The sequence below is a fragment of the Mastigoproctus giganteus genome, chromosome 8 (assembly GCF_048544385.1).
Source record: "Mastigoproctus giganteus isolate SK-2022 chromosome 8, ASM4854438v1, whole genome shotgun sequence".
Lineage (NCBI taxonomy): Eukaryota > Metazoa > Arthropoda > Arachnida > Uropygi > Thelyphonidae > Mastigoproctus > Mastigoproctus giganteus.
This window is the reverse complement of record NC_143582.1, coordinates 115,401,598-115,416,441: the sequence shown is the minus strand read 5'-3', so window position 1 is coordinate 115,416,441 and position 14,844 is coordinate 115,401,598. Positions and strand designations below refer to the sequence as shown.

At 38.6% G+C, this 14,844-nt stretch overlaps 1 protein-coding gene across 7 annotated transcripts in view; it reads left to right on the top strand.

The window, feature by feature from the left end:
- The window catches only part of ash1 (histone-lysine N-methyltransferase ash1), a 1,128,611-nt gene that overhangs the window by 741,650 nt on the left and 372,117 nt on the right, over positions 1-14,844 (top strand). For all 7 annotated transcript variants that reach the window (XM_090378882.1, XM_090378880.1, XM_090378881.1 and 4 more), the window contains one exon: positions 2,305-2,452. In XM_090378882.1, coding sequence (XP_090235008.1) covers positions 2,305-2,452 — 148 coding nt within the window. The remainder of the gene's footprint in view (positions 1-2,304; positions 2,453-14,844) is intronic.

Genomic DNA, 14,844 nt, shown 5'->3' with positions numbered 1-14,844 from the left:
AATCACATGTAGGGGCAGCAGCTGTATTCCCTTCGCATGTAATTTCAAAATCCCTTCCAGTTTAGTGCAGCATACTTTCTGCAGAACTATATATGATATCCAGCTTGCATTAAGTAAAATATGTCCACAGTCGTCACTCTCGGGCCTAATATATTCCGATTCGCTCAGTGCTATCTCAGCCATACAGGGTAAACAACATTCTCATCATCCTCTCCTACAAGAAATTAGCTTTCTAATTAACCTCTGTCAAAAGAAACACTCTGAAATAACTCTTTGCTGGATCCCTGGACACTGCAGAATAGAAGGCAATGAAAAAGCAGACAATGCAGCTAGGTTTTGTTTGGCATCAGAACTGCCAAACAAAATAATGATAGTCCCACACGTTGATTTTAATTCAATCATTGTTAGAGAAAGTGAAAATGAATGTACCCAAATATGGAAAATCAAATCAACAGGAAATGAAACCTAATCCACAAATATGGCACTCCACCATCAGAGGAAGTCGCAAAGAAGAAGTAATGCTTGCCAGACTATGAATTGACCATACTCATCTCACACATTTTCAACTATTAGCAAATAAAAACCCTCCAGTCTGTGTTCAATGCCAAGTTCAGCTATCAGTAATAAACATTATTTTGTTATGCCCTCGATTCATAAATTCCAGATTCCTTTGTTTTCAGAGTTTATGCAATAACCAGAATCCACTTACCCTTCAACAGATCTTAGGTAATTCTGCGAATCTAGATGAACCGTTTAATTTAATTTGGCAAATCCGATTTGATAAACAAATCTAAAAAAATGTTTGATTACATTCAAAACTTGGAAAGACACATCTTGCCCATTGATGCTCTTGTGTCTTAAAACCCTTAAACAACAAAAAAGTCATACAACATTATCGCCTTGTGTGACCTTAAAAGATTATTTTTGTCCCAGGCAGACATACTCGGGTCTTATTCTACCTTTCCTTTTTAAAAAGCACAGTCCCTACGTACTGACATTAGAATCACAACAACAGCTACCCCCCCCCCCATGTGACCGCCACACTCTGCAGTGGAATATGTCTTTGTGCTGGATGATTGTAGTTTTCGGCGCCTCCGTAGCCAGGTGGGAAGGAGCAGCAGTGCGTAGCACACGCTTCTTGATTAGACCGGGGTTCGAGCCCGTCACCACCAAATACGGAAGATGCAGAAAGGTCAGGGAATGACCACCGCATATCCCGGAGCAATATGGCCTTAGTTGCTAATGCTCCTAAAACACCAAATAACAACAACAACAATTGTAGTTTTCAGGCATTGTGCTTGGTGGCTAAGTGTTTGAACAGTCCTGCTGTTTACTTTTTTTTCGAAGGGCATCCACTCCTGACCCTCAAGCTCTTATATAGGTCCATCTGCATGCTGATTTGGCACCTAGGATTTCATGCTCATCATTGGCCCTCAATGGTTCTCTCTCAAGCCAAAGCATGCCCACTACTTTGAGTTTTTTTGCTCTGCCTCTCTTGTTTGAAGCACAATCCTATTCTAATTTAAAATTACCCATATAATGCATGCTACTATCAGATTTTGTTATGTGGGTATCTGATATTTTACATAATACTTCTGGCTTTTAATTTTGTAACTAAAAACGAATTAATATCATATCCTACATGACTAGAAACATCATACCTTCATGCTACATATTTATTGTAATTAACACACTACATCTGCTGTGATACAAAACACTACACTACAAATTACTAATTATGAGATAATATTCACACCAAAATCACTTAGCAAAAGGCTGTAATGAATATTGTTGCAAATTACAAAATCATTAGCTAATTTTAAATAGATTAAAACAAATATAACTGTTAAAACTGTTTATTGAACATAATTAATTAAAACGAATTTTTTCCAAAAGTTATCTGTCTTCCAATTTAATTTGGTAAATCCGATTTGATAAAGAAATCTAAAAATCTCATAATTCTTTGACTGCACTGGCCATAGCCTAAAAGCAGAGAAGCCAGATTTAATTTAATTAATTTAAATTATTGCTGGCAGGATGTGCAGAAATTTTCCATCAGCCTTTAAGTGATTTTTGGTTAGTGACTGATAAGCCTTTCTCCTGTTGTTGTGAAAATGTGTAGTTTGAATAAATTTAAAAAGGATTGAAAAAGTTATTAGACAGTATGGTGAAACAAATTGGAGATTTTATGTTTATTTTTTCTCAATCATTAAAAGCTATATCAGCTTGCTTCTTTGCATTTTTCCACTATAAATTCAGATATGTCACTCTTGTTCTAATATCATTTATCTTTTTCCTTTTTAGTTGTTTTATGGAAGGACTTCAGAAATTGGCCACAAAGTAGCACACCTCCGTAAAGTCTATCAGTCTGCCAAATGCGATGCAATAATTCAGTTAGAAGATATTTTAGGCGAATCATTGCCATCATCCTTTGTGTCTTCCATCACTTATGGTAACGACCTTTTTTTTACAATAAATTGATAATAAAAAAATTAATGAAAAATTGTAATCTGTCAAAACTGTACACTAATATGGGGATTTTTGGGATTATTTTATCAAAGAAATAGGATCCCCAACACAAAAGGTAATAGAACCCATAGTACTTGGTACTGTTATGTAGGTTGAGAAGTTGAAAGAAAATACTTGTTGTATTAGATTCAAGTTTCTGTAGATTATAATTTGCAGGAATAAATAAGGAAGAAGAAAAGTTGATTTTGGGAGTTTGAACATGGATAATAAAAGGATGCTGACTGGTTGGGGCACATATTTGGAGTGGTTTGGAAGACAGCATAGGAATTATAGAAATCATGTTTGGGCAGATTTGAGATTTGTAAAAGGTGAGCAGCTGTTTGAAAGAAAACAGCTGCTCACCTTTTACCCTTTTACCGAGGGCAAAAGGGAAAAAAAGTTTTTAAATACAGGGTGTCCAGGCTAGAGGTACCCAAAAATACACACATCTGAGGCATTATTAGAGCAACTGCTTCAATGATACACTGTTTTCAAATTGTCCAAATCCCGAACTTTTTTCTGGTGCACACAGTCTTTAATAAAGTCCAATGGAGTCATATCTGGAGATCTAGGCGAAAACAGCATATCGTTGAAGCAGTTGCTCTAATAACGCCTCAGATGCTGGAAAACACTTGGCAAGAGCTCGAGTATTGTTTTGACATCTGTTGAGCTACAAAAGGTGCCCACATTGAATTTTACTAATCTTCGGAAAAACTTAGTGAATTACTCTCTATAATAAAAAAAAAAATATTTTAATACACCTTATAGATGCTGAGATATATGTGTGTATTTTTGGATACCTCTAGTCCGGACACCCTCTATATGCAGAAGAAGCAATATTTATAAATTGCTTGTGCCAAAAGAGATTAGAAGTCATGATTATCCATTATAGACATAATATGGTCTTTTTCTAGAAATGTGAGTGTTATCAAAGATAGCAGTAGAAGAATACTTTTGTTATGAGATATAACATACAAGTTGAGTTTTAGAAAGGTTGCAGTTCACTAAGCAATCATTCCTCCATTGGAGAATTCCCTGAAGATCAATATTTATTCAATTGGTAGTGAATATTTGAGAATTTGAAGCTGTTTGGGCAAGGCAAGGATTCTCAAACTGAAAGACGGAAGGTAGAATGCAATGTGCTATCATCAGCAAAACTACGGATAGGATTTCCAGTCAATGGAAGGAGGTCATTATTATACAAGAGGAAAAGACTGGGGGAAAAGAACTCTACTTTGGGGAACACCAACATTATTAAAACAATCAGAAGATAGAGAGGCAGATATCATAACCCGCAGCATATAGTCAGAGGGAAAACTGGAAACTCAATTACAAAAATCATTTGGCAATCCAAAAGATGGAAGCTTATTTAGAATACCTTTATGCCAGACATGACCAAAAGAGCAATTGCTTGAGTTTCGCCAAAATCTTCCATTGGATTTGTCCGTAGATGCGTAATATAAGCATATTATATTTTACTAGTGGATCGACACTAATGGAATCCATAAGGGGGAAGGTTTCTAGATTACCAGTTGGTGATTAATGGAGTTCTCCACTACTTTTGAAAGAGTAGAAAGAAGTGTAGTGGGACGAAAACTGGATGGGAAGAATTTGTCAGCTTTTTTAGAAACTGAATGGAGATGAGCAATTTTCTAAGCCAAAGGAAAACATTGGTGGAATAAGAATGTGAGTAAAGGTGACAGAGAACAGCAGCAAGCTCAAGAGCAGAAGTTTTCAGAACAAGTGGAAAAATGCTATCAGGACTTGGAGCTTCTTTGACATCAAGATTGTTCAAAATTCTTCTGACATCCTTTTAATGGAAGACCACAGGAAGCATTGAGGGCAGTGTACTTGGAATGTTAGGTGTTTATGAAAATCTTTAGTACATGAATTAGAAGAAAAGTAGGATGCTAGCAGGACAGCTTTAAATTTAGGGAGGTGACAATAGAACCATCGGGATTTAACAGAAGTCTGAGTACAGATGTAAATAAAGGTGCGAATACAATGCAAAGATATTGGCTGCAAAAGTTGCACAAGAAACAAGTTTTCCTACTCTTAGCCTATTCAAAATCTAGCTTTGACAGATTAATAATTGTTCTACAATTGTTGCAAGCTTGTATGGAGAAAATTAACCTGGAGATTGGCTGCAAACCAGTTGTGGAATGCAAGATTCTGTATTTGAACAGTCTTAGAAAATTTATGGAAAACCAAGATTTACATAAAATCATTGCCAAATTTTAAGGGAGCATGGAATAAAAGATTTTATCCCATTCAAGAATATTTTCACTGACATGATCTGAGCAAATTCTGACATCACAAGATTAAAAACAATTATCCATTCAATGAAAAGAAGGAAAGTCACTGTGTAAATGTAAATCATCCCAATTTGCATTCTTGTAATGCCAAAGAACACAATGCTGATAATGTCCATGAGAGAAGACACCATCACCAAGTTGTGATCTGAGGTGCCTAGAGTACAACCCTCCTCAGTTGTGTCCTTGGAAAGGTTCATCTTGATAAAAAGATCAAGGGTGCTAGCTGTGTCGTTAGGATTGTTCATCTGGTAAATGAACAATCTGTGCCAGCTGAGTCTGTGTCGCTAGAAAACTGAAGCCAGCTGTTGTGAACATATCAAGAGATATATCAACTTGCCCAGACATCAGAGTGTCACCAAAGATAAACATAGGAGCAGAAGAATCCTTTTTGCGAGATATAAGACAAGACTGAGTTCTAGAAGGATTGAAATCAACTATGTTGTCTTTGGCCCACTGGAGAATTGCCTAGAGATCGACATTTAAGGAATTGGTAGCGGATATTCAAGAAGTTGAAGCTGATTGAGCAAGACAAATGGAAAGTTGAATGTAATGTGCTATCATCGGTAAAACTATGGATAGGATTTCCAGTCGATGGAAGAAGCTTATTAATAGGCAAGAGGAAAAATTTTGGGAAAGAACTGAACCTTGTGGGACACGAGCATTAGTGGAGAAGTTAGAAGACAGAGAGCCATCTACCATCACCCTCAGTGAGCGATCAGAGAGAAAACTGGATAACCAATTACTAAAAACAGTTGGCAAACCATAAGATGGAAGCTTGTTCAGAAGACCTTTATGCCAAACATGATCGAAAGCCTTTGAGATGTCAAGAGCAACTGCTTGTGTTTCACCGAACTTTTCCATTGAATTGGTCCATAAACTGATAACATAAGCCAGAATATCACCAGTGGATCGACACTGATGGAACCCATACTAGCAGTCGTTGATCAGACAGAAGATTTCTAGGTAGTTTAAGAGTTGGTGGTTAATTGATTTCTCCATTACTTTAGAAAGAGTAGAAGTAATTGCAATTGGATGATAAACTGGATTGGAGGGATTTGTCACCATTTTTAGGAACTGGCTGGGTATGAGAAAATTTCTAAGCAGAGGGAAAAACCCCTTTGGAATAAGAAAGTGAAAAAAGGTGGCAAAGAACAGGAGTAAGTTCAGGACCACACGTTTTGAGAACAAGTGGAGAAATATCTTCAGACCTGGACCTTTCATAGCATCATGATTCCTCAAAATCCTTTTGACAGAAGACCACAGGAGGCATTGAATGGAGCGTGTTGGGAATGGTGGGAGATGTTTTAAGAAGATCATTAATTATATAATATCGGTGTAAATACACTATAGTTAACCCCTAAATTTTAGCTACGTAAGTAGTGTAGAAGGCATCATTTTAATTGTATCTCATATTGTGGTTGTCTTCACAATGAGATAGCGGTATTGCACTACTTCAAATAAATAACACTTCGCTAATAGTGAAGACTACTGTTATTTATTTTCATACATAGGTATGAAAATAAATAACATCTATTTTCATACCTATTTATACAGAGGATATAAAATATCCTCTTTATTTATTTTAAATACAGAGGATACCACCACCCAGACAATCGTTTAGAAGATATTGGGCCTCATCATCAGTTGGCGAGCAGGTACACTGGTAATACAATGTGCCATCACAGTTGCGAAGTTTATCCACATTATGAGAGATGCCAAAGGAGATCATTAATATGTGAGTTGGAAGAAAAATGGGATGCTAGCAGGTCAGCATAATCATTGGCCAAAGTGACAACAGAACCATCTGGTTTTGACAGAGGTGGGAGCAGGGATGGGCAAAAGTTGCGGCCAATAGCTTTGGCAAGAGACCAGAATGCTCAGATACCATTAGGGCAAGAATCAAGTTTTCTACTCTTAGCCGGTTCAAAATCTAGTTTGGACTGAGTAATAACTGCTTTGCAATTGTTGCAAGCTATGGTGTAGACAGAAAATGAAACTAAAGAATTAGAAACAAGCCAATTATAATATGCGACATTCTTCTCCTGAACGGCCTTAACACATTTATTGGAAAACCAAAGTTTAGATAAAGGACGAGATTTTAAAATGGAGTGTGGAATAAAGGATTCCATTCCTACAAGAATGATTTCACTGACACGATCTGAGCAAATGTTGATATCAGAAGTTTTGAAACAGTAGTCCGACCAAGGAAAAGAAGAAAATAAATCTTGCAGGTCGTTCCAAATACCTGTCCAGCTCAGCCTTAAATTTATTTAGGCTATCAACTTCCACAACAAAGGATGTAAGTCTCTTCCACCAACCAACTATCCGCTAGCTAAAGGCAAACTTCCTCACATCTATCCTGTATCTGTCTTTCCTCGATTTGAATTTATGCCCTCTCAGGTGATTATTCTGAGCAAGAGGAAGGATCCCATCAGCATTGAGCATACTCACACCATTCAAGGTTTTATACACCTCAGTCAGATCACCTCGCAGGTGCCTAGTCTCCAGGCACTGTAATTTGCAAAAGTTAAGCCTTTCTTTGTAAGAGCAACCCTTTGTTCCATTCACTAATCTTGTTGCCCTTCTCTGTACTTGTTCCAACAGCTCTACATCCTTCTTAAAATGAGGCCTCAGGACTTCTATACAGTACTCAAGGTGTAACATAATCATTGCCTTATATAAGGGGATTATCCCTGCTAGAAAAATTTCTGTGTATCATTGACAAGACACTATGGGCTACTGTTGCAGACCATCTGCACTGCACAGAAAACTTCATATCTGCCTGCACAATTACCCCCAGGTCCTTTTCATTCTCTACCACTGTCAGTGTAGAGTTGATATATCACTCTGGGGTTACTGCTTCACATATATAGTACTTTACATTTGTCAAATTAAACTTCATTTGCCACCCCTCAGCCCATCTGCTCAACTTTTCTAAATCCTGTTACAGCAGCGTATTGTCGTTAACAACCCTGCCAACCTTCGTATCGTCTGCAAACTTGGACATTAAGCTTGATATACCTTCATCAATATCATTGATAAATACAGAAAACAACAATGGACCCAACACTGAACCCTGAGGGACTCCACTAATAACATTAGTCCACAATGAGCAGTGGACTATCCATTGATTACCACTCTCTGTCTTCTCCCACTCAACCATCCCTTTATCCATAGCAGCAATTTGCCTCCAGTGCCACACTGCTCCAATTTGTTCAGAAGTCTTCCATGTGCAACAGTATCAAAAGCCTTTCTAAGATTTAAATATATGATATCAAAGTTATTCTCTCCATCCAATTCCTTTGTGACCACATCATAGTATCCAATCAAATTTGTCAGACAAGACTTTCCCTTAACAAAATCATGCTGTATCCGAGCTATAACTGAAGTCTTGTCTAGATGATCCTGCACTGCTTCTTTAACCAGTGTTTCCATTAATTTTCCTGAACAGAAGTTAAACTAACAGGTCTATAATTACTTGTGTCGCCCTTTGAACCTCTTTTGTGAATTGTGGTCACATTTGCACATCTCCAGTCCATGGGTACTTCCCTGAGTCCAAAGAAGCTCTCATAATTATGGCTAAGTGTTTGCTTACTTCCTTTGCTGCCTCCTTTAATATAAGAGGATAGATATGCCATCCACCCCGGGTGCCTTTTTTATGTTTATCTTCAACAATTTCTCCTCCAATTTCCTCTCAGTTATTACAAAACCATCTAGCTCACAGTTTAACTCACCTCTGGCATTCCTCTCCCTGCATAACTCCTCATGGGTGAATGTAGATGCAAAATACTCATTTAGTTTGTTAGCCACCTGAGCAGGATCATCAACAGTTCAACCATCAATATCCAGTGGACCAATCTGATTCATCCCTTTCCTTCTAGAGTTCACATAGGTAAAGAACTCTTTGTTGCTTTTCTTTGCATCCTTTGCCAAGGATTTCTCATAATCTGCCTTTCCCTGCCTAATCTCCTGTGTGACTTAGTTACAGACCAGCTTATATCTATCATAGGCTTCCATGTCACCCATTAATTTATATGTATCCCATGCAATTTTCTTCTTTGCCATATGTCTCATTAGATCATCTTGCATCCATTTAGGCCTAAACCTTGAAAAATATTTCTTAGTTGGTATGAAAAGCCTAGTAGCTTCCAAGATTAATTCTTTGAACGCTTCCCATTTTGAATATGCTCTTTTGTATCATCGTCAGTTGGTCCCACTGTATAGAATTTAAATACTGTCTCAGACCCCCGTAGTCGCTATTACGAAAGCAAAAACCCTTCCCTTTACCCCTAATGGTAGTTATCTCTTTGAGTAAATCCCACTTCAGCACAATGTGATCACTGCCACCTAAAAGTAAAAAGGTAAAGTGCAGCCATTATCAACCCACTGCAGGTGGAAGCCTCCTCAACAACTCATGTTGAAGGAAATGGACCATAATCTGCCGCGCTGGTCCAGTGCGGGTTGGCAGATCGACCGTATTCAGCAATCAGGGGCTTGAACCCCGGTCTACTCAAAGAGCGTGTGCTACTTGCTCATATTAACCAGCAAAATCAAATTGGAAGGACACTGCCACCTAGTGATTCCTTTATCTGTAGATTTGTAGTTCACGAAGAATCACTACCGATAAGCATATAAAGAGTATTACTCCCTCTAGTTGCCTCCCTAACATGCTGGCACCTCCGTAGCCAGGTGGGAAGGAGCAGCAGTGCATAGCACATGCTTCTTGATTAAACCTAATTTGGTGGTGGCGGGGTTCGAGCCCATCACCACCAAATACGTAGGATGCAGAAAGGTCAGGGAATGACCACCTCATATCCCCGAAGCAATATGACCTTAGTTGCTAATGCTCCTAAAAACCAAATAACAAACAAACAAACCCTAACATGCTGCTGTAGAAAACAAACAACCGATAAATAATCAAAAGCCTTGCTAGTGTGTATGAGTGACCAACCCAAAAAAAAAAAAAATTCTGTCAATAACTGGGAAATTAAAATCCCTTCGCTATAAGACACTCTGATTTACTGGCTCACTCTATTTCTCTATGCAATTATTTATTATACTCATCAATCATTAGGCCTATATCACACTCCTACTCTGAATTTTGCTTTCCCAGTATTTATGTCAAAACAAACTGACTCGATACTGCAATGTCCACCCTTGTCGACTTGTTGTACTTCCTTAGATTTTATGTGTTTCTTAACTAATTGCATAACATCTCCTTCCTTCCTATTTTGTCTATCTGTCCAGTACACATTGTACTCTGTACTACGGCTACTGTTAATCTAATAGTTTAACAGTAGCCGTAGGCAGAGGTGAAGGGGATTCTTGCACAACTTCTATTAGAATAAGTAGCGACCTGGAGCGAGGGGTGTTGGGGGTTTCAGGGACGGATGTCAGTCATCGTGAAACAGGTGGGTATATGGGATGTGTTAGAGTGGCTGGGAATAGGAATAGGGGCATGTATACTTGCATGTATACCAATGCTAGAAGTATAGTAAATAAATTTGATGAATTTGAAGTGTTGGTCAAGACATCAAAGGCGGATATTGTTGGGATATCAGAGACGTGGTGTCACACAGATATAAGGAATGCCGAACTGGAATTTGGGGAGTACAATGTGTACAGAAAGGATAGACAGGATAGGAAGGGAGGAGGTGTTATGCTGTTAATAAAGAAAAACATAAAATCAAAAGAAGTGCATCCAGTTGATATAGAGAAATTTCTCTATATCAACTGGATGCACTTCCCACAGAGAATTTCCCACTCTATTTCTCTGTACATCCAGTTGATGTACAGAGAAATAGAGTGGGCTAGTAAATCGGAATGTCTTATAATGGGGGATTTTAACTTCCCAGATATTGACTGGAACTTGTGGATTGGGCACTCACACACTAGTCAGACTTTTGTGGATTTATTGGATGATTGTTTTCTGCAGCAGCATGTTCAAGAGGCAACCAGAGAAAGTAATACTCTTGATCTGGTTATCAGCAGTGATCATTCATGTATTAGGAATTTGCAGATAAAAGAACCACTAGGTGGCAGTGATCACAATGTACTGACGTGGGATTTACTTAAAGATTTAATTACCATCAGGGGTAAAGGAAAGGGTTTTTGCTTCCGTAAAGGCGAGTACAGTGGTCTCCGACAGTTTTTAAATTCTGTACAGTGGGATCAACTGACGATGTTACCAACAGTAAATTCTAAGTGGGAAGCATTCAAGGAATTAATAGTGGAAGCTACTAAAAGTTTCATACCTATTAAGAAATATTGTTCAAGGTTTAGGCCTAAATGGTTGTCAAATGAACTAATGAGACTCGTAACAGAGAAGAAAAATGCATGGGATGCATATAAATTATCAAGCGACTCAGAAGCCTATGGCAGATATAAGTTAATCTGTAATCAGGTCACAAAGGAAGTTCGGCAGGCGAAGGCAGATTACGAGAAATCCTTGGCAAAAGATGCTAAGAAAAACAGCAAAGATTTCTTTATTTATATAAACTCTAAAAGGAAGGGGATGAATCTGATTGGTCCACTTGACATCGATGGTTCGACTGTTGATGATCCTGCTCAGATAGCAAACAAACTGAATGAGTATTTTGCATCTACATTCACACATGAGGAGTTATTAAGGTTTGAAAATGGCAGAAGGTTATCAAATTGTAGCAGGGTGCTTAATCATCTTGTAATAACTGAGAGCAAAGTGGAAGAGAAATTGTTGAAGTTAAACGTAAGGAAAGCACCTGGGGTGGATTTGATCTATCCAGTTATATTAAAGGAGGTGGCAAAGCAACTAAGCAAACCCTTAGCCATAATTATGAGAGCATCCTTGGACTCAGGGGAGGTTCCCACGGACTGGAGATGTGCAAATGTATCCCCAATTCACAAAGGGGGATCGAAGGGTGACACGAGTAATTACAGACCAGTTAGTTTAACTTCTGTTCCGGGTAAAATAATGGAGTCACTGGTTAAAGATGCATTGCAGGATCATCTAGACAAGACTGCAGCAATAATTCAGACACAGCATTGGTTTGTTAAGGGAAAGTCTTGTCTGACAAATTTGATAGGATATTATGATGTGGTTACAAAGGAACTGGATGCAAAAAATAATTTTGATATCACATATATTTGGATTTCAGGAAAGCTTTTGACACTGTTGCGCATGGAAGACTATTGTACAAATTGGAGCATAATGGTATTAAGGGTAAGTTGCTACAATGGATAAAAGGATGGGTAAGTGGGAGAAGACAGAGGGTGGTAATCAATGGGTGCTGCTCTTCTTGGACTAATGTTATTAGTGGAGTCCCACAGGGTTCGGTGTTAGGTCCACTGTTGTTTTGTATATTTATCAATGATATTGATGAAGGTATATCAGGCTTAATGTCGAAGTTTGCAGATGATACAAAGGTTGGCAGGGTTGTTAATGACAGTAATGGCAGTGTGCTACTGCAACAGGATCTAGATAATTTGGGCAAATGGGCTAAGAAGTGGCAACTGAAGTTTAACCTTGACAAATGCAAAGTACTGCATATGGGTAGAAGTAACCCCAGAAAAACGTACCAACTGTGTGGTACTACACTTAAGGTGGTAGAAAATGAAAAAGACCTGGGAGTAATTGTGCAGTCAGATATGAAGTTCTCTGAGCAATGTAGACAGTCTGCCAGGGCAGGTCATGGGGTTTTGTCAATGATATATAGGAATTTTGCTAGCAGGGAAAAGGAGGTGATTATCCCTCTGTATAAGGCAATGGTCAGGCCACGCCTTGAGTACTGCGTACAGGTCTGGAGGCCTCATTTTAGGAAGGATGTAGATTTACTTGAGCGTGTACAGAGAAGGGCAACAAGATTGGTGAGGGGAATGAAGGGATCCTCTTACCAAGAGAGGCTTAAGTTCTGCAAATTGCAGTGGCTGGAGACTAGGCACCTGCACGGTGATCTGATTGAGGTATATAAGGCCTTGAATGGGTTGAGCACGCTGAATTCTGATGGGATCCTTCCACTTGTTCAGATTACGAACCTAAGGGGGCATAAATTCAAATTAAGAAAAGACAGATGTAGAATAGATGTGCGGAAATTTGCCTTTAGCCAGCGGGTGGTTAATTGCTGGAACAAACTTCCATCTGTCGTTGTGGAAGTTGATAGGTTGAATAAATTTAAGGAGGAACTGGACAGGCATTTGGAGGGAATGGTGTGATTTTTTTTTTTTTTTTTGGCTGATGCTGCATAAGCTCATACATTTGCTTTCTTGCATCACATGCCACTACTACTACTACTCCTCAAATTCCATTTCTGCATTCCTTATGTTTGTGTGACACCACGTTTCTGGTATCCCAACAGTATCTGCCTTTGCTGTTTTGACCAACACTTCCAATTCATCAAATTTATTTACCTAACTTCTAGCATTGATGTACACGCAAGTATACATGCACCTGTTCATGTTGGTAACATCATCGGTTGATCCCACTGTACAGAATTTAAAAACTGTCTGTGACCCCTGTAATTACCTTTACAAAAGCAAAAGTCCTTCCCTTTAGCCTTAATGGTAGTTACATCTTTAAGTAATTCCCATATCAGTGCATTGTGATCACTGTCACCCAGTGGTTCCTTTATCTGCAAATTCTTAATGCATGAATAATCACTGCTGATAATCAGATCAAGAGTATTATTCCCACTGCCTTACTTGAACATGCTGCTGTAGAAACCAGTCATCCAATAAATCCACAAAAGTCCTGCTAGTGTGCGGGTGACCTACCCACAAGTTCCAGTCAATATCTGGAAAGTTAAATTCCCCCATTATAAGACATTCTGATTTGGCACTATTTTTCTGTGCAATTGCTCACTATACTCATCAGATTCATTAGACCTATGAGACACACTTACTCTCATTTTTCTTTCCCAGTGCTTATGTCACACCAAACTGACTCAACATTACACTGTCCATCTATATCAACTGGACGCACTTCCTTAGATTTTATGTGTTTCTTAACTAACAGCATAACCCCTCCTCGAGTAGGAACAGGTGCATGTATACTTGCATGTACTCCTAGCATTGGTGTACATGCAAGTATACATGCACCTGTTCCTACTCTTAATTACCCTAACACAGCCCATATATTTACTTTTTCTACTCTGACTCCCAGCAGTCCTGGAAATCTCCATTACCTTGCTTTCCAGGCTGCTGGGAGTCAGAGTAGAAATAGTAAATATATGGGCTGTGTTAGGGTAATCAAGCTTTGATGTTATTGGAGGTGGAGTATTTAGGCTGGAAGCTTTTGACTACTTCATCTCCGGTGAATGATTCCAGTATATTCTTTTCATAAATCTCTTGTACAGGCTCTTCCTTTGTGGTTTCTTTAGGGATATCAGAAATTTTGGTAAGGTCCTTTTGCTTTGGGCAGCCCTGAGCTTGAGACCCAGGGCAGCAATGGCCGTGATTTGAAGTAGGGCATCGGCCTTTGTGGCAGTTTCTACTATGATATGGGTAATATGTTATTTCCCAATAATGTTAGCCTCAAAATATTTTATGACTGATTTAATGGTCTCGAGGTTGCATAATTGAACTCTGTTGCATATGGTTTCATTGATCAGTATTGGTAAACTTTTCATTTTGGATGTGAAGATTTAGTAATAATCATTCCATATTCATCCAGATGCGAATAATCTGGGACTCGACAGAAGCTGACACACAATTGGATTGGAGGACTATGCTCTCTTCCTCACGTGCAAACATTCTGCGATAATAATGTCAAGCGGTTGCTTCATTGGGTTTATCTGTTAGTGTTCCAGATAGATCTGCTTCCAGTTCTGGATGACAGAAAGGTTCTGTTTCTCTGAGGGTAGGCTACTCATTTCCTGAGTATCCAACAGCACTTCATATCTTCTTTTTGGATGTTGGGAAGTCTTGTTGTTCTGTAGAATCTTTTTCAAGATCCATTTGACCAATTTGCTGGCTCTCATTTGAGCAATAACTGGCAGGATGTGTACTTCCAAGTAAGGCTGAACATTCTGGCAGAAGATATTGCAAG